Source organism: Echiichthys vipera (genome assembly GCF_963691815.1).
Source record: "Echiichthys vipera genome assembly, chromosome: 9".
Classification (NCBI taxonomy): Eukaryota; Metazoa; Chordata; class Actinopteri; order Perciformes; family Trachinidae; genus Echiichthys; species Echiichthys vipera.
The window spans coordinates 21486281-21514132 of NC_139834.1; the positions used below are offsets into that span (position 1 = coordinate 21486281).

At 42.8% G+C, this 27852-nt stretch overlaps 1 protein-coding gene across 1 annotated transcript in view; it reads left to right on the top strand.

Moving 5' to 3' along the window:
• Positions 1–27852, top strand: part of prdm16 (PR domain containing 16) — a 186077-nt gene that overhangs the window by 78980 nt on the left and 79245 nt on the right. Inside the window, exon 3 of the mRNA XM_083920797.1 lies at positions 22718–22765. Within this exon, the coding sequence (XP_083776923.1) occupies positions 22718–22765 (48 nt within the window). The remainder of the gene's footprint in view (positions 1–22717; positions 22766–27852) is intronic.

Below are 27852 nucleotides of genomic sequence, written 5' to 3' on the forward strand. Positions count from 1 at the left end.
CTGAGAGAGGGATTTTGGATATTGGGTGTCTTTTTTTTCCCCTTCATCCAAAGCCCCCATGTCTTGGTTGAGAATGAGCAAATTGTTCCTCCTGTTCTCTCGGCAGTCCCTGTGTATCGTGGCCTGAAGATGTGGGTGGGCACACATTGTTGATTCCTCACAGTAAAGCCAGAGATGTCCTCTAGTTTAAAAGGAAAGAAATCCTCTCATCAGTGCATCTTCTTTTAGCATTTTTGTCATAATATCATCAATTCCTATTTTTTACATTAATATGATTGTATCCTGATGTATTATTTATTTTTTCATTAAATTATATATTAGTGGCAGCTGTGGCTCAGAGGTAGAGCAGGTCCTCCCCCATTAGGAAGACAATAGGCAGGTAGCCTGTCAGTGTATGAATGACTGTGTGAATGGGTGAATATAACTTGTAGCGTAAAAGCAACGTGAGTGGTCAGAAGAGTAGAAAGGCACTATATAAGTACAATTCCATTTACCATTAATGGCTTTCGTTTATTATCAAAAGTCCTCCGTTGTTCTGTGTACGTCAGCATTGCATTACAGTCAAGGAAGACATTGGCAGAGAGAGTCGGCGAACCGTTGCCGGCTTAAAGTTCTAGTGTTCAAGTGGCAAGGCGCCCTATTTCCCCTCACTCTATCCTAGATAAATTGGGCCTCTCAGGTTTGTCTGTGAGAAAGAGAGGACAAAATCAAAACAAACGCTCCACTGAAGTGAAGATGGGAGTTGGGGTTGGCTTTCCTCTCTGGCTAGCGGATCAGCAACTCAACCTAGCGGGACAGCGGGCCACTTAATACCTCCCATCTTGTCCAGGTAACAGAGTGGCCCAACAGGGGGGTCAGGGAAGGTAGCAGGGTGTCATCTTACAGATCACCACTCACCCTCTGGCTTCCTCCACATGGCTCACTTACTCTCTTCTCATCTCCGCTGATGGGACACACTCACCCTCTCTTCCCACACCCCTCGCCAGGATACAAACATCCATTGAGAAAGTTTTTCGTGGTTGTTTACACCCAGTAGTACGGTGAGATGAACCAAAATCTATATGAATGAAATGCTCAGGATTTCCAAGTTCTACTGCCATTGCAAGGCTTATTTCAAATAAACAAACACTAGAATCAGCCTTTTATCATTCATTATTTCTTAAGGCGAACATAAGGCAATATGTTTAAAACACAGAATGATACAGACACTGAAAGGAAGACAGAATTGAGACAGGTGAGAACGATCAGTACAGGAGCAGAGAAAGTGCATTCAATAAGACATGCATAAATACAACCACAGTCATTGCCGTCAACACCAGAAGTGCAAAGGACAAGAAACACCATATCCAAGGGGTGACTAACACAGTCAATTAACTCTAATATCAGCCCAGATTTCTCATTAATCATGCTGCGTACCCACCATATGGCCCCAGACTCCAAGGAGGCTCTGAACCTATTTTCTGTGCACTTGACCTTGATGATGGAACCAGGGGAATGCAGGAGTTGATTTCTGTCCTCCAGGATGTTGTGGGCTTTCTTCCTGGTCTGCTGGATAAATAGATGAACTCATAGAACGATTAACATAGCTCCAGTAATCTTACAATGTCCCACAGGTGGTTTGTGTTGGTTACTTAAAGAAACACAAATCAACGTACAGAAAGAATGAGAAACACAACACAGTAGACATCAAGTGAAGGATAAGGAACATTATCAAACCATGATGATATATATCATGCACCTTGCAAAGCCATGAGTGTCAAGTTGTGTTGAAACGATTAGCCAATTGATTTATTTGTTTATTGGTCAAAATCAACAATTCCGATAATGAATTAATTAAGTCATTCATCAGGAAAAAAATGCCAAATATTCAGTGATTACTGCCTCTAAATTGTTAAGATTAGTTGCTTGTCTCTGTTGTAAATTACTTTCACCAAGGTGGTTACGTTTTTGGCTTAGTTTGTCTGTTTGTTTGTCAGTAGGATTACAGAAAAAAAGTACTGGATTGATTTTCACGAAATTTGGTGTAAGGTTAAAGTTGGAAAATGTATTTTTCACATTTGAGAGAGAGGGCATTTGTGCTGCATTAATGTGGTGGTGGATTCATTGTAACAATGAGTTCCCAACTTGGAAAATTCACATCCCTCTTGATAATAAAGTTGAAAGTTAGAGCTTTCTACATGCACACTAAAGTATGCATCATAAATGACAAATGAATTTGTGGTCAAAATGGAAAAGCACATGCAGTTTCACAGCAGGCTACACAATGTATTAATGTGACAAAAAGTAACAAAAAATATGTAAAGCGTGTGATCTTTAATAATAACCCCTCAAAGCTTGGACCCCTGCTATTCCTGAAGTGACAAAAATGACAGAACTGATATGATATACTGACTCACATTCTTCTGACCCTCGCAGTAAATCAGTATCCAATCAGTATTTCTTTGTCTGAGCACTCCATCCCTGCAGCACGGCTATCATTAAGTGACTCATTTAGGCCATCATAGGTAGGCCCACATCATAGCCTGCTGGTGGCGTTTAATGGGGAATGGAGTTCTACTGTAATTCATGCTGAAGTAGCCGGGGCTAATGTGACCCCTATAGTTTGGAACTGCATTAGTGCCAGAAGACCCAGCAGTGAGCCTTTAACCTGGGGACGACAGGGCCATGATTATGTTCACCGCAGGGTAGACTTGGCCAGAGGATGCTTGGCTATACACACAAAGAGACACGGGTACATTGACATACGTGGACACCGGGGCAATTATCGGCTTATATTTTTTCACAGGTCAGTTGCACTTTCAGTCTTTTGCTATAACAAAGGCGTTTCAGTTCAAATTTTAGATCTATTTTTGTTGTTATGCTGCGTTCTAGTGAGCTTTCATCCAGTGATACTTGTCGAAGAAAACGATGTGAACACCTTTTGTTAGTTACAGAATAAAGTTAATCGCTTCTTCTCTTCAAAGGGCTGTTTCATCCAAATGACATCTTCAGATTAGTAGGACATTGTCTCATTTAATGTGATTTTTGAATGCTGTGAGCAAACAAATTTCAACTCATCTCCATTGGATTGGGGCAGAGGCAGATATCTCAAATATGGATATCTCAAAACTGGGCCGAATCAGATACTTTATGCATACGTTTAATACTTAAATTCACTTTAATTGCTGAATGTGCATAAGCCAGCTCATAAGCACAAATATGTGCACATAGATAAAATGTCCGGACGTACTTGTTTTGCCTGTCCTATTTCCCTCCTTGCCACTCTATCAGCTCTACAGTTACCATATTTACTGTCTCTATTCACTAACTAACTCTTTCTCTCACTGTCTCTTTACACACACACACCCACACACACACACACACACACACACACACACACACACACACACACACACACACACACACACACACACACACAAATAATTCTCTCTCCTCTTGCTCCTCATGTCTCAGTATCCTGATCCACTAGACACTGAATGGACCACAGGGAAAGCTGATCTCTCAGACACATATTCACACACACAAGTGCACACACAAAACTGCGTGTGGTCCCACCGTTTTAGTCCTCCCCGTGTTTTCTAATGCTCCATCAGGTCCGAAGGTCAGGTTTTTGGACTTAAGACTAATCTTTTAAATTCCTCACTGTTTCAGTCCCTTTCGTCTCATCAGAAGGCACCTGCTCACCTTCATCACTTTCACTTCTACTGTTTCTTTTGTTTCACATCTGTGTGAGTACAAAAGGTTAGGTTGTTTCCTTTCCCATCTTTCTCTTTGTTTCTCTCCTTCTCTTTCTGTTTTCATCCTTCTTTTCCTTCCCTTCCTTTGCATAATTCAAATCAGAATCCCCATGTGACCACCTTACTCGGCCTAGCTTAGAAAGCTCCTGATTGCTTTAATAGCAGTCCTTGGACCTGGAAGGTGGGCGTCTTTAAGGAACTCTGGTGAGAACAGTGTGTGTGTGTGTGTGTGTGTGTGTCTGTGTGTGTGTGTGTGTGTGTGTGTGTGTGTGTGTGTGTGTGTGTGTGTGTGTGTGTGTTTGTGTGTGTGTGTGTGTGTAGTGTACATCCAAAGGGTGGTTGATTAGAACTGACCTCAAGAGTGTCAGGAGAAACAGAAATACAAATATGCAAAGTGGACGTGTGCGCTTGCATAATTGGGGCAGAGCGAGGTGCAGAGAGGTCAAGTAGAACAAATGGTCAACAGAGTCAATTCAAAGTCTATAAGAAAACACACAAACACTCACCACATATATACTGTATGTCTAAGGAGCGCTGGTCACTTTAAGGTTAGGGAAGTGAGGCTGTGATGGAAAAAGTGGCCGGTTCCAGTATCCAGCCAGGGATAGCAAACCTTAGAGGCCTGTGGTTTGTAATGGGAAGCTCCCAGATGGAAATGAGCATACACGTGTGAAGCATAACATTACTGAGAAAGAGCTTATGTTCTCCGTCGGCTTACCCTTGGCAAGTAAGATTTAAAATATCAGTTGGCACACACAAAAGTATAAATGCAAGCGGTCGTGTTTTGCCAAAGAGGCACAAATGTGCACAAGGCTAAGTCCTTCAACAGTGGGATTGCCCTAGCATTAGCCAAAGTCAGGAGCTCCAAAGTAAGGCCAGCTAAGGTTGGGGTGAGGCCTGGCAAACCCAAAGATTGAGTCTGAATTAGGCCCACCATTCAGAGCTACTGAAAGGAGTTCCTGAGCCTCCTATTCTCTACCAGCAAATTGGGAGGAAATCTGGCTATTGTGCAGAGTTTTGAAGAGGCTGGTGGTGGGGAGGGGGGTGCACACTGTGCTTACCTATAGATGAGAGTGGAGACAAAGAATCCTGGGACATCCAGGAGAGGCTTTGAAATCCCTCTTGGCTGGAGACGGAGGCGGCCTGGAGTAGCTTGTGGTGTAGAAAAGGTCAACAGTGCTTGGTCAGCATAGACACCGAATGGAAGGGGATTTAACTTGAGAATTTGGAAGGATGGAAAAGATAGGGAAGATAACAATTACATTTCCATGGACTGACAAAGAGTTTTGTTACTTTTCATATGTGCTGTAACATATTTTAAAGTGATACTCCAACCCAGAACCTGTTTTATTTTAGTATCAAACATTCACTGTAGGCTTGAAAGCTGGCTGGTGAAGGTTGTTAGTTCCCTCCTGTGGTCAGCTTGACTTAATTTACCTTATACTTTGCCTGGGGGAGAAAAAAAAAAGTCTCAAAATGTCCATTGAAGCTTGTCACACCACCATGATCTACTTTTGGCCCACTACTCGATCTATGAACTGTTGACATTGTTGATGATGCATAGGCCTCCTCCCATGCTAGGCTTATTTACTTATTTCAAATTGCTTCTTAACTTTGGTTGTCAGAGTTATACAAGAGAGATTCAATTTACATTTTCAAAATCTACCATTGCAGGTGTTTCACAGCAAGTACTGTATGTGCATGTGATATAAATAAATGACTTTAGCGACAAGGTCCATGTGCTGTAGAGTTCGGACAACTGCTGTTTTCCCTTTCCATGAAGCAGCTGAGCTTTCACAAATGTGTGTGACAAAGTGACAACAAAGCAACTCCTAATGATGATGATGATGATGGCAGTCTTTTAGGAGCACTTTGATGGATGAGGATTGATGCGACCCACGTTGAATTGTGTGTGTGCCTACAAGCATTTTTGTGTATGAGAAAAGACAGACAATCCCGCAGGCTAAATAGTCAGGGTATCAACACACACACACACAAACACACACACACACACACACACACACACACACACACACACACACACACACACACACACACACACACACACACATTTTTGATGGGCGGTGTTACACTGCAGCCACCCTCTTCCTGATCAGCAGTGCAGCCCGGGGCTCTTCCGGAGTCTCTCTACTCTACAAGAGCCCCCCACCCCCACCCCCCTCCCCTGTCTGGCCTACTATACCAATGCCACCCCTCTCTTTTTATTTTCTCTCTCTCTGTCTTTCTCTCTCTCTCATTAATCAATGTCAAGCCGTCCAACAACAAGGCCGGCATTCTTTCCCTGCCTGCCTCCTCGGTTCCTCGTTTATGTCATTGTGCCCTGACCCTCCCCCTCCACCAACTCAGCGGCCACCACCATCCTTTCACATGGCCGCAGATCCGAAACCCGGGCCCACACTGCCAACATGAAAGCTTGTTCAGAGGCAACGTAAAGGAAGAGAAAAAAAAGGAGAAGGAGGCATTTCTCTCTCTTCTATCTTTTCCTCCTCCCTTTTCCTGCCTTCCTCCAGTCAGGGGAAAGAAAGGGATTCCACGGTTGTTTCCATAATTCATGGGACACACAGGAGAAAACAGGCCATTGAATCGTAAAAAAAAAGTTTGGATGAAGCAGTCAAGGGGGGATGGAGGACATGTATGCCAGTCTTTGTGCCCCCGGACCCATCTTCCCTGCATCTCTCCATTCACCCCCACTCCCACACACACACAGTCATTGTCTCATGTTCGTCATTAACCTCTGGTATAAGTCGGCTGCCTCTCTTCCTATCAGGACACGTCTCCATGGGAGTGAAAGCATTTTATCCTGCCTTGGCAGACCAGGCAAGTAGATGTTTCATGACCACCTTTTTTTGCTGATGTGGAAAATTTTGATGGACACGGCAGAGGCAGAAGTCATTAACCCCTGCGTACTGGAACTATCAAGGCGGAGAAAGGCAAAGGCAGGGCTTTGCTTAAATGAAATCAAACGTCATTATGGTGAGGTGATGCTGACGTTAGCTGTAAGGAGTTACTCTCAGACATGTAAGACACAGACCTTAATATCAGCACCTTCAGCATTTCTAGATGTCCCATGGACACTTGTCAGTTGACCATTACTCTTGGGTGTCCGCTTCATTGTCACATGCTGTATTTGCTCTTTTTTTCCATACTGCATTTCCACTATTAACCCCGAAAATAAGTAAAGCAAATCACAGACCATCCTATCACTAATACCCTGTTTAAACACTTAGCTGTCCACGTTTACATTGAATAATGAGACCACTTCTCGCATGAGCTCCTCGGCATGCCGTTTGTTTACAAAGAAGCAGATTGTCTCCAAATCAGCAGTCATTTGGGGGGTAGCATGTGCTTAGAAATCCTTATTCTCTCAGCGTCCTCCTTCCCAGAGCATCTGTATGTATTTGTTGTACTAATGAACGGAACAAAAGTTTCCGGGGGCCCTGTGGAAGCGGGGGAGGGAGGGAGAACAGCCATAGCGAGGTTGAAGTAGAGTCCTCTGAGTGGTCAGTCGCCATGAGGTTGACAGTGAGAGAACAGAAGACAGCGAGAGTGATGGAGACTTGACCCTGCAACCTCTTCTCTCCTTTCTCTTGCCTCCTCAACCCTAGATGATAGATCACCCTCCCGCTTATTCATGTCAAAAGCTCTTGCCCCCCCCAGGCCTCCAAAGTCCCAGGCCTATTGTCTACACATGTGCGCATACATACATGCACGCCACACACACACACACACACACACACTATCGCAGTCATCTAGCCAATCTCCTCGTCAACCCAAAGACAATCAATCTTTTTCTTCTGTGCCAGTGGTTACCGAGACTTCAACCTCTCAACCTTACATGCAGACCTTGTCATAGGCACACACATATACTGACACACACTCACTGTCACTCTCACTGAGTCCTTTACCTCCAGGCAGAGGGTATGGATTTATAAAGAGGTGGAGACAAATGAATGGATTGATAGACATATCAGGAGAAGGGCAGGGAGAGAGGTAGAAAACGAGGCGTGCAGAACGGACACTGGGCAGTAAATTACTTTGCCAATCAATCTTCCCCGTGGGTACTCTTGATGAAAGCTGTCCAAACTTTCTTTTACTACTATAAGTAACCCTCCTACAGTTTGTCAGTAGAGGGCTGGGAAATAGGGTTTACAAACAAGTCGCAAGATTGAATGTTGCTTGGAGGAGCGAGGAAAGGGGAGTAAAAGGCCGAGCGGACCTTAGGAAACAGGGAGGTCAAGTTTGGGAGAAAATGGGTGTATGTGTGTGTGTGTGTGGGGGGGGGGGGGGTTAAAGACGCGGAAGGGATGTGCTGTGGGGATGGAGAGGGGCACTCATGCAGGATAAAGAATGGAAAACTGTTAAGGAAGGTTTGCACCAAGGAATGTGTCCTATTTCTTCTCACTTTAGGTTCAGTAGCTTCTGACACACACTCACACAACTAGGCTCATGGGTCTTCATGGGTGGCATGACAGGATGACACGCTGTGACTTTAAACATGTGACACCTCCCAATTACAGCACAGTACAGGGCTAAGGCCAAAGGGATCTGCAGCTGCTTGAGACAAACACACTTTTTAACTCCTTTCTTTTCATTTGTCCTTTTCTAGCAAACTGAGGCAACAAGTTGAGATCTCCCTGACCACACACGCATGCAACACATGCATAATACACACAAACATACACACACACAGCCACATGCACCCATAGAACACTTTATCTTTTACACTTGTTTTCTGGCAAGTTTGAGAGTGTCTCTGCCCAGAACTGTGAAGGGAGAGTAAAGGCTGTAGCGAATGTTAATTTGGTAATTTGTTGTTTTATATAAGCAGGGTAAGGATGCTGGTGATGGTGGTGGTGGTGCAGTTAGGGGAGCACACACACCGTGTGTCTGTCTGGGGGGAAGTTGTGCTGGAGGGAGAGGGTAATGCTAGGTGACAAGGTCCAGCTCAGTGATGCAGATGACTCCCAACCAAGTTATTTTTCTACGAGAGAATCGGGCAAAAATACCATGACGGTTGGAGAGCAAGTGCCTCATGCCCATAGAAGGTATTAAGATGTTTCTGATACATAGCTGCCCACCTCCTCCTTCTCCTCCTCCTCCTGTCCCCACGTCTCTTACTCTCAGTCACTCTCTCTCACTCCTTAATCTGGGATGGTGGCCAAGTGCCACCAAGGACACTAAGGCTAATAAATCATCCTCATTCCAACATCTGCCCAGTCCCAAAGGGCTGCCCACCGCCGCCAACCCACCCCTTGTGAAGATGGGTCCTTGGCTTTATTCCTCTTTCAGCATCTCTCCATACTCCCCCACAGACACCCCCTCCCTGACTTACAAAACGTCTATTGTCCAATGCCCAAGTGAAGAAGAGACCCTCTTTTCCCCTCTTTGACAAAAGCCGTCTGAAGCCAAGATGGGGACTGCCAGCCGAGATGCCTGAGACCCGGCAGGGGTGCCCCCCCTCCCCCTTCTACTTTTCTCCCGCCTTCTGGTTCATCTATCCCTTGCTCTCGCTCTCTTTTTTACTTTTAATACTCCCCTCCTGTGGGGGTCACTCACTCTGCTCGCCCCCACCCTTTTCATAGTGGTGAACTCTCAGCCTCGCATAAAGACATCAAGTGACAGCAGTGAGAGAAAACAGCCAGATTTGGCAGAAAGAGATATTCGACATGGCTGTCAGTGGCCATTCTGCATGCCTTTTGTTCCCTTGGGTGTAGTTGAAATAGATAAATAAACAGTCATACGCTGAAAAGCCGGGATCAGAAGCTTGTCGCATTTATTCATATTGAACGGAGAAGAAAAAGAGGCAAAAACCTGCTGCTGCCAATTAAGAAGAATGAGACAAAACTCAATTCATGGTGTTTAGATTCATGGCTGAGGCTAAAAATTAGCTATTCAGTGGCTTTCTGTGGTTTGCTTTAAAGATGGCAGTAGGTCTTTAGCATTGTGGGTGTCTCTGTGTGGCAGAGACGATCTGGGAAGTTGTCTCTGGACTCATCAGTTAAGAAGCACTCTCTCCACGGTTACTCACAGGGCTTCATTTACTGTGAATGCACAGCCCTTTTTCCCAGCACCTCAAACTCACCCCCAACAACGGGGAGTACCGCCCATAACTGTTCACGGGCCAGGCTCCAGCCACATTCACAGGACTGTCTGATTATAAAGAACAAAGTCACACCACTTTGACTCGTCAAGATCCTTTGAAGATGATGCTTCAGGAAATTTAGCATAGCAAATATGTGCTTTACTTTTCAAAACATCACATAACAAGTCAAAGCTAAAATATTTTCTTTCTATTTCACAAAACCGACTTAATGTAATAAAATGTTTACATACATTGTAGCTATGCAAGAACATGTTTTATGTCATTAATTGGAAGAAAGTAGCTATTTTCCCAAAGAAGACATCCGCATTGCTTAACCTCAATACTGGAGGGTGAAAAAGGAGTATTCATAATGATTTCATAAAGAAATGCTCCATTGCAATATTTTGTCTCACTTTTCAGTGTTTACTTTGGTCGTCAAACCTTAACTTTATGCAAATGTTTTAATTTTACTGAAACTACTCAAGCAGGGAAGAACATTTACCAACAAGGCCTTGTGATGAATTAGTCAATTAGTGTTAGTGGCATTTTTTGTTTCATATTTTATTCTGAATTATGCAGATGGAGGCACTGTAATTAATGTTTTTTGTGGTTTGGTCATTATGCATGGAAATGTATTTGCCTCTAATTCAGAGCTTTGAGTGTTTGCTCATTAAAAGTGGCAAGGTTTTCAGGATGGGAATACGTCTCCGCAAACGGCTCTTGATAAACAATGTTCACTGCATTCCACTATCCACTATTGTGCATATTATGTTTAGTTCTTTATAATTTGCCTCAAATAGTGATGATCAGAGTAAATTTGTATTAAATATCATGGAATAGAAATATTGAATAAAAAAAAATCTCTAATGTGATTTTCCGCTCCCAGGCAGAGCGCATTCCTTCACAGCTCCTCTCTTCCCCCTGCAAAACATTCAGATTTCCAATTAGCCCCTGAGAAGAATGGCTAATTTACCACAGCGAGCAGGCGCCTGATGTCTCAATCTGCCGGGTGTCAGCACTGTGAAAAGGAGTACTCTCATGTAGGCACACACACACTTATAGAGACACACAAGCCCATAAAAGAAAGCATGCTGTACTGAGTGTGAGGGGTGAGAACAGCTCAAATCCAGCAGGGTGAGTAGAAGAAAAAGTTAACTAATTTAAAAAAATAAATAATGCAAAATAAATAAAAGGAAGCACTTTTTTGAAAAAATCAATGAAGAGGGGTCTTATTGAGGGAATAGAGCGGCAGGACAGGCAGCAGTTCAGCAGTGGCCCCAGATTGACTCATCTGTGAGTGTACAGCCAGCCAGCTCCTTCACACAACATCCACATTGTACGCTTTGCCAAGGAGCCAGAGTAGCGCTCAACTCCTCAGGGGGCTGCCTGAGACGAACACATTATAGATACATGTTAGCCTTGGCCCGACCTTCTGTATACTGTGTGGAGCACTCAGCGGAAAGGACACAGAAGAAGGAGGGAGGAGATGAGAAATGAAATGCACATGGAAGTTATTGAACACTAAAGAAAGGCTAAGCCTATCCGACAGCTTAACAGCCTCAAAAAAAGACTTGAAAAGTCACATAAAGAGAGCACTCCTATCTCTCTTACATCTACTGAAATGAAAATACTGTGAAACAAGATATACTGTATCTAGACAGTGGGTGAGAAGAGATAAAGGGAGAGAGATGCTATTTGGTGAAACAAGATGTTTGCAAAAATCCATTGGCTTCATAAGCTAGTGGTTTTGGCTTCGGTTATCCGTCAGAATCAGCCCACTAGATCTTCCATATTTTTCTTTATGCCTCATGAGGCCCCCTGCTTGTCTTGATGGGAAACCTCAAAGCTGCAGCGCTATCATGCTGTGTAATGGTCACTAGCAAGCGGCCAAGCTATCTCCCTTGGCCCTGATAGGGAGAGAGAACGAGAGATTTATGTCTGGCTCCCAAAACCCAAACAACATTAGTGGTACTGTCCTATTTCTCCCGTTCTCCCTTTCCTAGCCCGCTGTTAAACACACACAGTTCCCCACAAAATGTTGTTTCAGCTTCTATCTCTACACTGTCATTAACCAGAGGCAGGCTGACTGACACTCCCTCTGTCTATGTGTCTGCGGCCAGTCCCTCATTCACTTAAGGCCCATCAGCAGCCACAGTCTTTATCTTGCCCAGGGCAGCCCTGAGATAACACTGTTAACAACAGTAATGTGTGGCGCGAGGGAGCCACTGGAGCTGCCACTGTCAGGGTGAGTAAGTGAGGTCAAGGGCTTTTAGCATCTGGTGACGTTGCACTGAATCAGCTCCAGCTCCACTTTTTTCCTCCACACACTCCCTGTCTCCTCTTTTCTCGTGTCCATCTCTTTAGTTGTCTAGCACCTTCCCCTGTTCTCTGCTCTTCGATGTTAACAGTGTGGCGGAAAAGAAGAAGGAGAAGAAAAAAAATATTGACGGAGCTCGGCAGGACTGAACAGGACCTTCTTTCCTCACGGGCCTTAGGGAAAACACTTGTGTTATTTTAGAAATCACACTGTTAAAGATTAATGTGGGCCTGGAGGAGTGTGTCATCGTTCCTTAACGACAGGGCCGAGACGCTGAATAAAGCCGGCACTGTGTTCTGTCCCACAGCCCAAGGACAGATAAGTTTTTTCTAACCAAGCTCGCCCCCCGCCCTCCCTCCTCCTTTGTCCAATAACTCTCTCCCCAAGTCATTTATTACAACCGCAGGGGCCAAAATGAGAAGAAATTTAATGAGTGAATGGTTCCAAAATCAGTTTCTTCCCCGCTCTCAGTTTGCTCGGCCATTTCTTTAACTTTTTTGTTATTGAAATAGTCTAAGGCGTGGGCAAAGAATAGCTTAGCAGAAATAAAAACAACAAAAAAGAGGATCGAGAGGGTGTTCGCAAACATTTTCCATGCTGATTGCTCGAGTTAGATGACTAATGGAAAGTCCCGGCTCCAAGTGGTGTCCATGCAACTCCCCCAATAAAGTCATCTGTCATCATCCCATGGACTAGCCAGACAGACAGACAGCTATAAACCAGGGGTCAGAGACCACGGCAGAGCATCCTATCTGTACATATCATACCTTTGTTATTCTAACAGTCAGGATGATGATGATAGCTCCACATAAAAAAATGAAACTGGAATCACTGACACCATTGAAGATAATAATGATAAGAGCTTTTAACAGTTGGTGATGACGATGATAAAGACCTGTGAAGTCTGATGAGTCTCAAGTGTGAGGTGTGCAAATGGGACTTAGTATCCCTTGCTGAAGGTTTTTGCTGATAACGGAAGCGCTCGATAAGCCGGGGAACATCAATCTTAGTGACAGAGATAGTCTCTGCCTCACACTAACAGGGTTGTAAAGGGCCTTCACCTTATACGGCCCAGCTAATAAACTAATTTGTGATGAGCCCGAAGGTCAGCTGAATGGATATCTGCATTAACCCGTATATAAGAGGTGGGTTTTGTCTTTGAGTAAGTAAAGAGCATTTGGCAGCCTGACACGTGATGGAGTACTCAAAAGTGTGATATTTTGTATCAATGTAACTACTGGGTTCATATGTCATCAGAGAGATTGAACTTTGGAATGACATAAGGTATCTGTTAGATTCTACTTGGCAGTGTCTTGCACCACAAAGTCCACCGTTGTGCATTGTTTTTCCATTCAGTGCCCCAGGATAGCCAACAGCATCATATCATCACTTTTGCAACATCATTACCACGCAGTCTTTTGAAGTCTTAGACCATCCCTGAAATAATCAAAGTAAGTGATACTTCAACTCATCTTGGTGTTTGATGGCAAAAAAACATCAGACATTGCCTTTGTACAAGGGAGTGGGATTGCTACATTATCTCCACTCAATTATATTTCCTCAAGAGTCCTCAAGGCCAAACCATAAAGACTGATGACAGAGGCTCCAAAGATGTAACTGTATCATTGTCAAGCGGTGGTTTCATCCCAGACACACAGACGTTGATCTTTCAAGCAAGTTGAGTAAACAGGACAGTAGTGAATCACCCGATTACAATGTTCTGGGACATTGTAGCCATCTAATCAATTTCATTAGCTGTATAAATCATGACAGCTTGACATTTATTGTAGAGGTGATGGGTTGATCCTGTGGACTTGGAGACAGCTCTCGTGGTGATAAATGTTGCTATCTCTTGAGAGCAAGGATAAATAGAGTGTGTGTACAGAAACACAGAGGAAGGTCTGGACATGGAGCATTAGAGCTCCAAAGAGGTTGCTGTGCAGCAACAAATGTTAGTGTGAGCAAATCAATGGGAGTAGATTGGTGGAGGATTAATTTGCACAGAGGGTTCAATCAATCATTTCTCAATGTAACTTTTGTGTTTTGAATTGTTGCTCTTCAAATGAATATATGGTTACTATATATATGGTATTTGTAATTTTTTCTTGGTTGAGTCGAGTGTGGCAATTCAAAATTCTTTGTTGTATAATCTGAAGACATTGCTTATTATTCAATTCCTATAGTCTGAAAGACTGTGGATCTTTCATGACATTAGTTATAATGTATTAAATTTGTAGTGGCTGGTGGAAGAACAGAATTTGAATGTAACCAGTCATCATGATTTAGGATGCATTCTATGCATTTGGCAACCATTTTCCTATGTGAAACCCCATGCAAAATGTTTTCCTCACTGGCCACCGTAGTGAAAGAAACTATTTGTAGCCAGCATGTCCAGACAGTATCTTTTGGCAGTGGCAGCTGGCTTAACTGCTCTTTATGTTTCCACCGTGCAAATAATCTGATTGGCGCCTAGAAGAAATCACGAGAATAAACAGGGCACTAGTTACAGTCCATTTGTTAAACACAACCACTTTTTGTGTTTTATCTCCACATCATACTCAAAATAATGCACATGATAATAGCAGCTATTAGAACTATTAAGCTGCCGTTATTATTGTTAGTATTTATATTGTGTACGTGCTTCAGTTAGTGGTACTAAAAATACAAAAAGGTTGTGATTGAAGAAAACTTAACCTGTTGATTGCATTGTATCCAAATCAATCATATAATGCAGAAATACACTCTTTATTACTACGGTTGGTCAGTTTCAGGAAAAGGAAGGACAGCACTGTGTTTCACTGTAGCAGTGTTTAGTATGTCAGTCATTTTAGATACACATTTGTTGTGGTTGATGAATATTCAGAAAATGTGTTCAAGTGTATTGGTGTATTAAAGGCAATTAAAAACACAGACAACCTATCTAACAAAGAGTGTCTTATAAACACTCAGCTCTGTTTACTCCTTCCTCAGTACACGCCACACCATTCACCTCTGTCCTACTGATGACCTAACATCTAAGCTCTAATTCTTCCCTGTAAACACAGAGGCCATACGAGTACAAAAAGACCATTGAGAGCTAAGACGGGCTAAAGAACTAAGCGGATACTTTGAGTGTACAGCAGACAGAAGAGCTGTGGGAGGTGTTTGATAATTGATCTGCAGAACTGTTTGTACTGTAATTATGTAATGGTTCTAGTATGTGTATAATTTCTCTCAGATCAAGCTCATACCTCCAATGTTACCCTGCTGCATACGAACACACTCATACCCCTGAGCAGGAAATCCACGGTCAGGCCCTGTTTATTTATCTGCTGGAGTAATCTCGTCAGCCAGTCACTCGGCATAGCTTTGGCCTTCTCAAGCATCATCATCATCATCCTGTGTAGGGCTTGACCTTGGTATAAACCCTTGAAGCCCTAAAGAAAGCCTGTGCTTGTCCCAAGAACTGACCCATATATACATGCACTTAGCCTCCAAGTCACCAGAGACTTTTCACTTCTGTTTGGGCCCGCACCCAAGCTCCTAGTATATGTGTGTGTATGTGTGGTCAAAAATGCAGAAAAGCCACAGGTTGGATTTTTGCAGGGGGATGCCTGACTGACTAACACACACAAGTACAGATACTAACTTTCTCAAAATGTCTTATATTTTCTCTACATTCCCCTCTATCTTGCACTCTCCAACTTCTGTCCACATCCAGATTTCTTATTTGAGCCAGCTTGTCCTTCCTGTACATATATTGGATTTTAAGAAAGAGGGAGATTGGAGGAATGAAAAGCTACCAAAACCCCTCTGTTTATGTTGAAATATGCAAACGGTGTAAATATTTAGCCGGACTCCGATAAACGATATGCAATTTACTCGCCAGTTATCCATCGTCACGTGACAATATCTCAGGGGCTGCTGTCCAGAAAAGCCCCAGATGCGATGACAGATCACCCTCTCTGTGTTTCCGTGTCCTTTTCTACCTACCTAAAGGAATTCCTGGTTTGAATCAGGGATTCATATTGGCACCAGACAGAGGGACAGACAGTGTGGTCTGGTGTATGTTTCTAAATACACAAATTCAGTTGGCAAGGGGAAATGGCGATATGAAGCATATAACATTGCTGAGCTGAAAAGCCTATATCAGATTTATGTAGCGCATAAATGTAAACATCCATATATGCATAGGCTTCTCACTCAGCTGAGGTATGTGAAATGAAAAGTATCCATGGCATGACCTTTGATTCGATCTATATGCCCTCAAGTCAAGACCCCTAAATCTTATTCCCATAACCCCCTGCTTGCTCAGAGGCAATATGTGTCATGGGAAGAAGAGGAGATCATTAGAAATAAGGCAATATTATTTTTCTTCCTGCTGCCACATATCGATAAACTGCAACCTTTATCAAAATGAGGAGGGAGGACGTGATATATCAATATCTGAAAGGCAATCCTCTTAGGCCAAAAGATAGGGTTATTTATTGGGCCTCAACCCTGAGGCTGTCACAACATCTGCTCGCACAAGATCTATTGGCTCACCCTTATTCACTTATGATTATTACTGATCATCTGTTCAAATGACTTATCAATAAAGTGAAGGCCAAGCAGATAAATTTATCTGCATGGCTCTGTCGATATCAAGTTCAGAGTCAACAGCCTTAAAAGGATAAAGGGCCTTGGACATCAGGGGTGATGGATGGTCATACAAGGCCCCCATGAAAATACGACCCTTTTAATAAATTTGCAGATTCTTGTTCTCTTCCTCCTTCCTCCCATCACCCCTTGGATTCCTCTCACTCCTTTTTCATGAAAGTGAGCTTCTTTCCCCAGGTTTGTTTGCTGATGAAGTGCCAACCTCACCTTGTAACATCACTTTCTCACAGAGAAATTAGTTCAAACGCGGCAACTGTCAGATGTATGAATACAAATGTTTAATCGTACATGTCTGTGCAAGACCTGTGAATCATACAGGACATTGAAATGATGAGACAAGGCTGTCTGAATTCAATGCAAACTCTGCCAAGATATTTCACTATGGCATTTTCTTCATAAATCAAACAAAGACTCTTAGGACATACGGGGTCAATGCTAGTTCTGTAAATATCAGCCGTTTGTATTTGACAAGTGGCCGTGACTTTCCAGCGTGGCACAATAGTTAGGAGTGTTTGCCTTCTAAATCTAACCTTTGTGCGCTAAGCTCTAGCTCACCAACAGTTCTCAGTTCCGTCACAGGCCGCACCCTGCATAGACCCATATGGAAGAAGGGTTGGGTAACAGTATTAGCTTTAGCGTGGTGTGATAAGTGTCAAGCTAATCTGATCTCTTCTTTCTTTCAGACAATGGCATCTCATACATACCTATGGCATCGTTTTTTTTTGTTGTCTTTACCAATGAACTGTATACCTTTCTCACATTAAGCTTCACAGAAAAGTGGAGATGAAGATAAGGAACCAAATAGTGATTGCATTCATAATTACCTTCTCTATCAACTCAAAGAAAAAGAAGGAGCAAAAGAGAGAACATTTCCTATCAGCGCTTTCCTTGATGGTTGCTTTTGCCAAAGCACCTCTAGTCTCTGCTTATTAAAGTCATCATGAATATTTTTTATCTGATGGATGCCCAGTTTCCTGGTATTTAGCAGTGCAAATTTCTCCCCTGTTTCCTCCTCTCCTGCCTTAGTCTACCCACCTCACTACTTAAGCTTTGCAAGCAACCTCATTGTTAAGGCATGTTTTGAAAAAGTCATAGCTCTGGTCTTGTTTTGGGTCAGCTGTCAAGGCTCCTATCTCTGGGAAGTCCCGAAATAGCCCCAGTTTACACCCTTGTAAAGGACAAGCCAGAGAAATGACTTGGAACCACAACCAGGCACCATCTGAATCTAAGCTTGATGCTAAAAAGCAGACTGAATCAGACGTGTATCCTTAGTCAAACAGTCTCTAACAGATACTGGCAGGAATGTGTAAAAGGTTTGTTATCAGGGGGTTCAAATGATACCAAGAGTCCTCAGAGAATAACGCTAGAGACTTGATATTCCACTTCTTTTTCTTCCTTTTTTGGAGCAGTCGTGCTGTTTCATTGATTGTAAAGTGTTCCGATCAGATTTGCCAGTATCTGGGAGTCAGAGCAGTCAGATCCATTTGTTGAGATCATGTTTGACATGATGGTTAGCTCCTATTTTAAAGGCTCCAGCAATGAGAAACAGAGCCTCCCCTTTCATTTTTCTTTCTTTCTTTCTTTTTTTCCTTTCCTGCTCTCTGAAACAAATACACTTTCTCTGCAGTTTATTATTCAACACGATCCACAATGAAAGGCCGCTTCCTTCCCCATCTATACGTCAAAAAGATCAATAACCCATCCAAGGCATTGCCACCACAATGAAATTCTGTCAATGTGCCAAGAAGCTGCAAAAGGTCCCAATAAATGCGTAGCAAAACTTTCAATTTGTGGCTTTCTTGGTGTGGCTATTGCAGCCAATGTGTTGTCAGTCAAGGACCTGGTTCAAAAAGCCCTGAGGTTTGTTTGCCACTGGTTCTTTTTGGAAACTTGTGGCTTTGTGACATCCGCAGCCATCCATTGGGCCGTGTTGCTGTATTGCCTCATATTATCCAGAGTTGAGGAGAATTGTTTTTGGCAACAGAATGCTAACATTTTCCTATGGCGCAAACCTCCAAGTGGGGCCCTCTTCTTCTCCTCGCTCCTGAGGATAATGATGAGCAAGCTTTGTAAAGGCCTCCTCTAGTTGCTATGGCTACTCACTCAGCCTTCTAATTGGTGTGACTAAAAGTCATGATGTGCCGGTCATTCTATGAAGGTTTGACTTGAGCTGCATTCAAAACCACCACATATGCTTTATGGGCCCTATATAGAAAACCCTCTTGGGACATGTCCGATGTTTTTTCATATTAAATAAGTTCTGGAAATAAACTGAGCAGGATTTCACTCCATCATGTGCTTCAGGCTGTGACAGGTCTTGTAAAAACAATGAGGCAGTCCACTCACTGAGTGTCCCTCCTCACGTCGTGTTTTCTTTGTCCACTCGGTCATCATGACATGTCTATATGAATACTGTTAAAGTGGTGTTGAAAAACTCTCGACTCTGTCCAATAACAAAAGCTGTGCTATGAAACACTTATAATGGTGGGGCTTTCCCTCCTAGCCTAGTGTGAAAGCACACACCAAAGACACGGTGAGATATACACACATGCACATTCTCACATAGACAAACACACACATTTACGCACACCCCTAACAAGCGTCTGGACAGCTCTTGGTGGAAGGATTCTGCAGGTGGCTGCACTTTCATCAAACCACGACTGGATTTGTTTATGTTTGAGGTCATATGGGCCAGAGAGAGAAGTTTGTGTGCCCAGACACACACTTACACACACATTCTAATTACCCTCGCTTCAGTGTTTTCCCTTTTCCATAAGACATATTGACATGTCAGCATTCAGCTGGGTAGATACAGAACAAATGGACAATTTTACCTCTCTCTGTATAGTGGAAAATCTATCCCTCTTAACATAGGCCAGTCTCTATTTGGACCTGTCTTACCGACCCACAGTAAAAGTCACTTTTAGATGACGGTGACACATGCAATAAATCATAGCACCACCAGTCAGTGGCCAATCACATTTTCCTTCTCTAATTAATAGCTTATTTATTTGCTTGGCTGGGTCTTGCTGCAAGGCTAGGCTATTCTGTGTGTGTTTCTGTCTGTCTGTGTTTGTCTGGTGTGTGTGTTAGTGCATATATGTGTGTGCATACAGTATGCCAGTGTTGAAAGAGCATCTCCACCTGCCTCTGTGTTACGGCTATTATCATTATTGCACAAGCCCTTCCTTTTCACCACTGTAAACCGATTCAAAAATGAAGAAGAAAAAAGACAGACCTCATTGGGTAACTTTTCAACAGACAAACATTTTGGATTACAATTCAAAGCCAGGAAGCTTTATAATTAGCATTTCCCTGACAGTCAGCTCAGTGTTTCTCAACCCAAAACTGAGGTTTGGACGATATGAAGCCCAAACGGTCCCGACCCCCCACCTGAAGCTGAAAGGCATTAAGGCATCAGTAGAACCACTCATGTCTGCTTGCATGTCTTCTACAGTTTTAGGTTACTCTTGCACAATTTGATATACACACATATTTACACTTGGCATTTAGCTGAACAGAGCATGGGGAAAGTCCAGAAATTGTCCTATAGTTGTTGAACGCCTGGTAGCATTTTAGACGACCCAGCCAAGCTGTTGGTTTTGTAAACTGTTGCAGCTGGTCTTGTGCATTACAAGAAAGGGGAAGTCCTCTCTCTGTCTCTCTTTCTCTCTCACTCTCTCTCTCTCTCTCTCTCTCTCTCTCTCTCTCTCTCTCTCTCTCTCTCTCTCTCTCTCTCTCTCTCTGTTTTACTATCTACTCTATCGCCATGTTTAAAGCACATTTTTACTTACAGAGCAGATACATTAACTTAATTTGTCGATCTTTCTACTGAATGGAACACCTTCTGCTTTACCCAACACAGCTGTTGCACTGACTTATTATACTGTGTATTCCACAATATAAATAAGTTAACAAAACAAAATACAAAGTAATACGCTTGAAAAAAATGTTTAGTGTTTTGTCATCGTCACTCTTTTGTTTGTTCGAAACCAGCACATCAAAATATGTGTGAATTTTTACAAAAAGTATAACCATTTCTCTCAATACATAAGCATCCTCCCAAGATAGAGGCCTTTATCTAGCATTACATGAAACTCTATGCAGCAACTAAGCAGCCATTTTAAACATAATATGTAAGAAAAAAATCAATATGAAAAATGAATGTTGCGCTGTCTTTTTGCCAGGTGGAAGATAGAGCACAGAGTGTCATAAAAACTGAGAAAGACTGACCAGACTTCTCAGCTTTGCTTGTTCGTCTGCTTCCTTCATCAAGGATACACATTGATTAGATTTAGATTGAACTTATCTCGCTATTTGCACATTTTCAAAATAAAGGCGCTACACAGTTACAAGTCAGAATAATGTGACAAATTTTGATTGGCCACGAGGGACATGGGATCTCCTGTGGGGTGGGGGGAGGGCAGTGGGGGGGGGGGGGGGGGGGGGTGACATATTGCGTTGTTTGGAACTGATTTCAGGAACAGGATGCTTCTGTAAAGGTTTAGATGATGTGTAAGTAGGCTGAGAACACAGTGGTAAGTATCTGTGGCATAATTGCTCCCATTTGCTTAGACGGATCCCTTGACAGCTTAATGTAGGAAACCACTCCATACTGCACACCGGTGCACATATGGCCCATCTGGTTCACTGTTTAGTGAGAGGAGAGAAAGAAGAATTGAGAGTGAACTTCTATGTGCTACTATGATTTCAGAAAACAGTTTTTCTATTTTACTGAAGAGTAAATAGTCTTACAGATACCTTTATCTAGCGGGGTACGGGAGTGCACACATCCACGAGCTCAACGCACAATTCATAATCACCTCCTGTGAATTGAGGCCCTGTGTGGAAAGATGCATAAAAGAAGTCGCTGTATGCCAGAACTGAAAGAATGACTCCACAGTTTCCATGGCAGATTCCACAGCAGATAAATGTCTCTTTACCAATCACGGTGGGCTACGCCTGTTTAGGAAATACAAACTTTAATAAGCCGGCTCTAATGTAAAGACAGCCAGTCTTGTCACAACAACACACCTACTGTGAAAAGGCAGATGGGGAGGATAGGGAGCAGGAGAAGGGAGGCTCAGATATGCTGTGTGTCTGTGCATGAGGAAGTTTTATAGGCCTAATTTCCCTTAAACTTAAGTACCACGCCGATCCCTCTCACCCCACCTAAAACTGCTCTGAAAACAGTCTGCATCTCTTCTTTGATCCTCAGTTGCCATTAATAGGTTTCAGAGAGACAGACAGACGGAGAGAGACTTTGGGTTGCCATTATATGTGAAATGCCCCCTCATTGCAGCAGTTCAGCCCCATCTCTTCATCATTCCCCCACTTCCTTCATTTCCTCTGGCAGACACTGGGAGCATTCTACCACCCATCTGCCCCCAGTAAATATTGCTTGAAGGCTTAATTATACACACACACACACACACACACACACACACACACACACACACACACACACACACACACACACACACACACTCACAGATTCGAAATTTCCTGCAACGCTGAAGCGGAGAATTAACGTCAAATCTGTGGGGCATTCATTCATCAGTGTGTGCGTGTGTGTGTATAGTGTTATGTTTGCTTCTGTGTGTGTTTTTGTGACCTCTCAGTCCATTATTATATCCCTCTGGCCACATTTGTAGCCCAGAGGGTCTGTGTGATGAACTGTGAACACCCTGTGCTCATGTCATCAAGTGGCGACGGTCACACAACCCATGGCCGAGGCCCTGGGAAAGCACAGGAATCAATATTCTCTTTGAATGCTTTAACAGACATATTTTCTTCCCAATTAAATCAAATGCTGTTGCTTTGCTTATACTTATTTGTCTTCTTTTAAATAACGTGTAGGTTTCTTTGGTACCATGAAGTGCTTTACAAATGTATGTCTTGCTGTCTGTGTTTTCTAAGCAGATGATGAATGACCATGACGACGCCTCCCCTGACAGCTGCATCAAAAAGGTAGGATAGTTACACCTGTTTATGCTGTTTTATGTATCCTGTCTCTGTACCTCTGCCCTGCATCACAACTGTCCCGCTGGGTTTACCTATACATCAAAGGTATCGAAAGGCATTGTAAGGGGGAAGTAATAAAGTGACAGTTTATGGCAAGTATAATAAGTAGGGCTTCTATTCTACATTTGGAGTCTGTATATGTTAGCCAGTGTTTCCTCTCAACTCCTCTGGCTTGGGAACATATAGACTAAATATCTTCATACATGCACAGCCAGCTGCAGTTTTGTTTGAGAGTTTTTCTGGTGTATAGAGAAAGAGAAACAGAAAAGGCCTGTTCCGATTGGTCTGGGTCTTTCGCATCTGTGCTCTCGGCGTCTCTGAACCATCATTGCAGCCGCGGAATGACTGCAACAGCACTGTAGCAACACTTTCTATCTATATGGAGTATAGTTGTGTCATCAGAAACATGCAGAAGTCCTGATGGCTCCTTTAAACAGACATTTTGTGAAAATGGGATCTGTGCATTGTATAATATTTGTATTAAATTTTAAATTTTCCAAGCTTTCTGCAAAAGTTTCAGCAGAGAATACTAAGGCTTATAAAGGCTTTCTTTTTTAAGTCGGATTCATTGACAAGTGTTTCAGTAACTTATAAGCCTTTCTTATCAAAGAACAGAAAGCCTCTCTTCACTCAGACAAAAACACTGACACATGCACACACACTGTGACCGACACGTCCCATTGACCAGTCAGTGACCACTTTATGAGGTGATAAATTTATTGAAGAGGCTGGGCAGTTCGCTTTTACAGCCGGTGTCGCCGGGTCAAGAAAGGACAGGGAGAGAGTTCATGTCCATCTAATGGTCCATGAAAGAACAATGGCCACAGCCGAGTGGACGCTCTTTCAGAGAATGACTGAAGCCATGCAGGCTTAGTCCAAGTCAAGTCAATGGCAGGGTAGTTGAAACCTAAATCAATGTTTGAAAATGGGACAGCAGTGAATTATGTGGAGTATTTATCAGATTTGAGTTTCAGAGGAGCAATCCATATTTGCAGTGTTGCACCAATATTTCAAATATTCTAAAATCCACCATTGGCATTGTTTTTTTTGCTTTGATTGACCTTGTAGTCAAATAAAAAAAAACATTTTTCATATAATAATTGTCGAAACTTGGGCTTTTAATGGAAACAGTTATTAGATTGATTTAAGTTGACACATATGTCACGAGTGGTGTTCATCGTGGATTTAGCTATCAAATCAATTGAAACTGATATTTGGAATTTGTGTCCAAAGTTTGTCTGTGACTTTTAGTCTTATCTTACATGACAAGATAGTCAAAACATCGGGAGCAGAACTAATGGTGGACTACTTTTCAATACATAATATCCCCTTTAATAAAAGCAGTGTGTGAGAGGAGAAACCTCATGCACAAGACATATTTCACTTAAAATCTCTTTTGGAGTCATTTGAAATTAAGTCGAATTTGGCCCTTAGAAAAACAAAATCACTTAATTTTCCTCATTTGCATTTCAGGTCAAGGTTCTTGTTGCTGTACCTTCTATAAACAGGCAGGCATGTGAATCACCGACTGCTTAGTTGATTTGAAATCCTACATTAGTCAATGAGCTTATTTTAAGAGTTGACCGCAGGTGGTTTGGGCTGGTCCCTGTTCCCCACACATTCTACAATGTGGAAAAAACCTAGACTGTTTTATAAACTACCACATAAGAACAGCCTGTGCACTCCACGCTGCACACACGCACACTTACAAACTCACAAGCACAAAGACGCATACACATATACATGCACTGATAGGTGCATAAAGTTGCACTCCCACATATGACAGAATACAGACATACAGTATGCGTACCTAGGATACATGAAATCCAAACACACATGCACACACACACACACACACACAAACTGGCCACATCTCATTATGCAGAGTGTGAGTTGCGGTGGGCCCTCATCGGGCGGTGGCAGACCACATGCCTGTTATGAATATGAATGAAATTATGCATGAGCCATTCCTTATGACATGACTCATTCATCCACATCGTGCAATCACACACAAACACAGGGCAAGGGCACATACACACACACACACACACACGCACACGCACACACACACACACACACACACACACACACACACAAATAAACATTGACTTCTCCTTTCTCCACCATGTCATTAACATCGCTATGCTTGATTAAGGCAGAATGTTAATTGAGTTGTAGCTTGTGAATAAACTAGTTCACTGCTGAAAGGTGTGTGTGTGTTTGCATGACTGCAAGTCTTATTTGTTGCTGAACTTTACATTACAGTAGAACAGGTCTGTTGTTGTGTTTATACATGTTGTACATTTTATATAGAGGGGCATATCAGTAAAGTGCACATTATTGAGTTGATGTAAACTATATGTCAGCCACTATGGTCATAGTTTAATTCTATATAGGCAAGCTGGCAGCTGCTGCACAAAACAGAATACATGGATGGATTAATGGATGAGATGAGAGGAAATGAGATGTATAAGCAGTGAATGACATAAAGAGGATTGACTTTTGGCTTCTCTCTCTAAATGAATTCCAGATGCACTGATGTGGATACTTCATAAGTAATACAATATTTAGTAACCTCATCAATATGTGTCAACTTCGTAACATTTCCCACTGCTGCACACAAAAGATGTTTGATGGTCTGTGTAGATACACTGTACAGATAAACAAGAAAATTTAAGTAAAAAAAAAAATCACTCTCTTTGATAAACATATGTTTTAAGATGATAGTTATGTATATTATAAATATAGTAACCTTACAGTAATTTGTAGTTTAGATTTATAGAAACACTTCATCACCCTTTCCAGGCATGAACACATTCATACTGGCCACATACACAGATTCATTCCATGTTGCTGAGTCAGTCTGCGAGGAGTGAAAAGGCAAGGGGGCACTGGTAGAGTCGGGGTTAAGACGAGGGATGAAACGGAAGAAAAGATGTTATTGTAGCTTCTCCAGTCCACTTACTGAAAGCCGCCCAGAGCTTACAGCTGTGTGTGTGTGTGTGTGTGTGTGTGTGTGTGTGTGTGTGTGTGTGTGTGTGTGTGTGTGTGTGTGTGTGTGTGTGTGTGTGTGTGTGTGTGTGTGTGTGTGTGTGTGTGTGTGTGTGTGTGTGTGTGTGTGTGTGTGTGTGTGTGTGTCTGTGTGTGTGTGTGTGTGTGTGTGTGTGTGTGCGTGTGCGTGCGTGTGTGTGTGTATACGCACATGCATCTTCACACCCACCAACAGGCAGAAAATAAACAGACGTGTTATCGAAATTCGTCTCTGCGTCCTTCATCCATCCTCTTCCATTAGTTTCATCCCCCTCCACCTCTCTCGGCAAACGGTATGGTGTTGTTGGAGCTATAGATTGCTATCAGTGGCTATTGGTGATAGGATCACAGATTGTTTCGTTTGGTCTGGTCCGGCAATACAAAACAGGACTATCTGTCTGTTTAGCTGTCTAGGCCCTGCTTACGTATATTCTTATTCACACACAGCACATACACTTGAGTCTCTCTGTGTGTGTGTGTTAATAGGGTATTGGAGGACTTGTGTTTCTTGTTGGATTCCTTGGATTTAAAGGTAGCCAGATAGGGAGCAGGTGAAAAGAAGGCAGTCTATGCTGTGTGTGTGTGTGTGTGTGTGTGTGTGTGTGTGTGTGTGTGTGTGTGTGTGTGTGTGTGTGTGTGTGTGTGTGTGTGTGTGTGTGTGTGTGTGTGTGTGTGTGTGTGTGTGTGTGTGTGTTTGTGTGTGTGTATGTGTGTGAACTTGTGTGTGTGTGTGTGTGTGTGCGTGTTGTGTTAATCCTCGTCCTTAGAAGAGCGCCGCTGTCCATCCCGACGTGTGTAAACACTCGAGCAGATCAGATGGCAGATAATGACTTCCAGATAGACACCCTCCATTCAACCAGCAGAGAAAATCAATGAGCACTGATTGCTTTTTTCCCAAGATGATCATCTCCCCCTGAAGGCTACTATCTATCTCTCTCTCCTTCTATCTCTCTGTCTCTCTCAATGTCTCTGTCCCTTTCTCGCTCTCTCACTCTCTTTCAAAGCTCTATTCATTCACCTCTTAATACCACTGAGATTGAATCACTTCATGTTGCTTTTCACAAGGGATTTATTGTGAAAAGATACAGCGGAATATCTCTTTCATATGATCAAGTCTCTGTTACTTTGTCTGTGTCACTCTCCCTCTCTTTTTTGTCTGAGTGAAGATGGACATGCTTACCGAACATATTTCCCTTAAGCGCTGATGCTTTCCAGATAGCGATACAAGTCTGTTGTACTAGACATGGGCGTGCTTTAGTCAAATTCGACCACCAGTTGTTGTTCCATTTGCATTGTGATGCAATGTCTACAGCAAATGTGTGTTTTAGATGCAGAATTAGTTGCAAATGGAAAATAAGAGGGGCTGATATGAACTCTGACCTATAAGTAGATTTTTCCCACTCCATGTTGAAAGACCAGTGAGCCAAATGGGGGTCAGCTGCAGTTGTCATACACCCCCCCCCCCCCCCCCCCCCCCCCCGTATCATGCTGGGGAATTGAATTTCTAAATATGGTAACTAAATGACCCTAAATGTATGAGGGCTATTATGTGGACAGAGGGAGGCTCATGGGTCACAGAAGGGATCCAGTGCTCCAGGCCATAGTTTACCCCCTGCCAACAGCACCACACTCCCCCATCCCTCCCCCCTGCTTAAATAGGCTCATGATTGATTGATAATTATGATAATTTGTTTGAAATGATTATCTGGATATTATAATCACTGCCACCCTGATGTGCCACGGGGGCAAGTCATTTTTCATAATGCTGAACGCCACAAATGCCCCCAGGTGGGGGGGGGGCGCCCAGACATGGCCTGAACACGCACATACACACAGAGACCTAAATAGAAAGACCTAGAAAGCTGGATAGTTTAGTAAGTGTTAAATTGTTTGTTCACCAAGGAAACCTTAACCCTAAAAATGGTCATTTGTATATCAAATACTCGCCCAGTGTTACGTTGCATAAAAATTGTTTCTCTTTCTAATGTCCACGGTGAACGAAG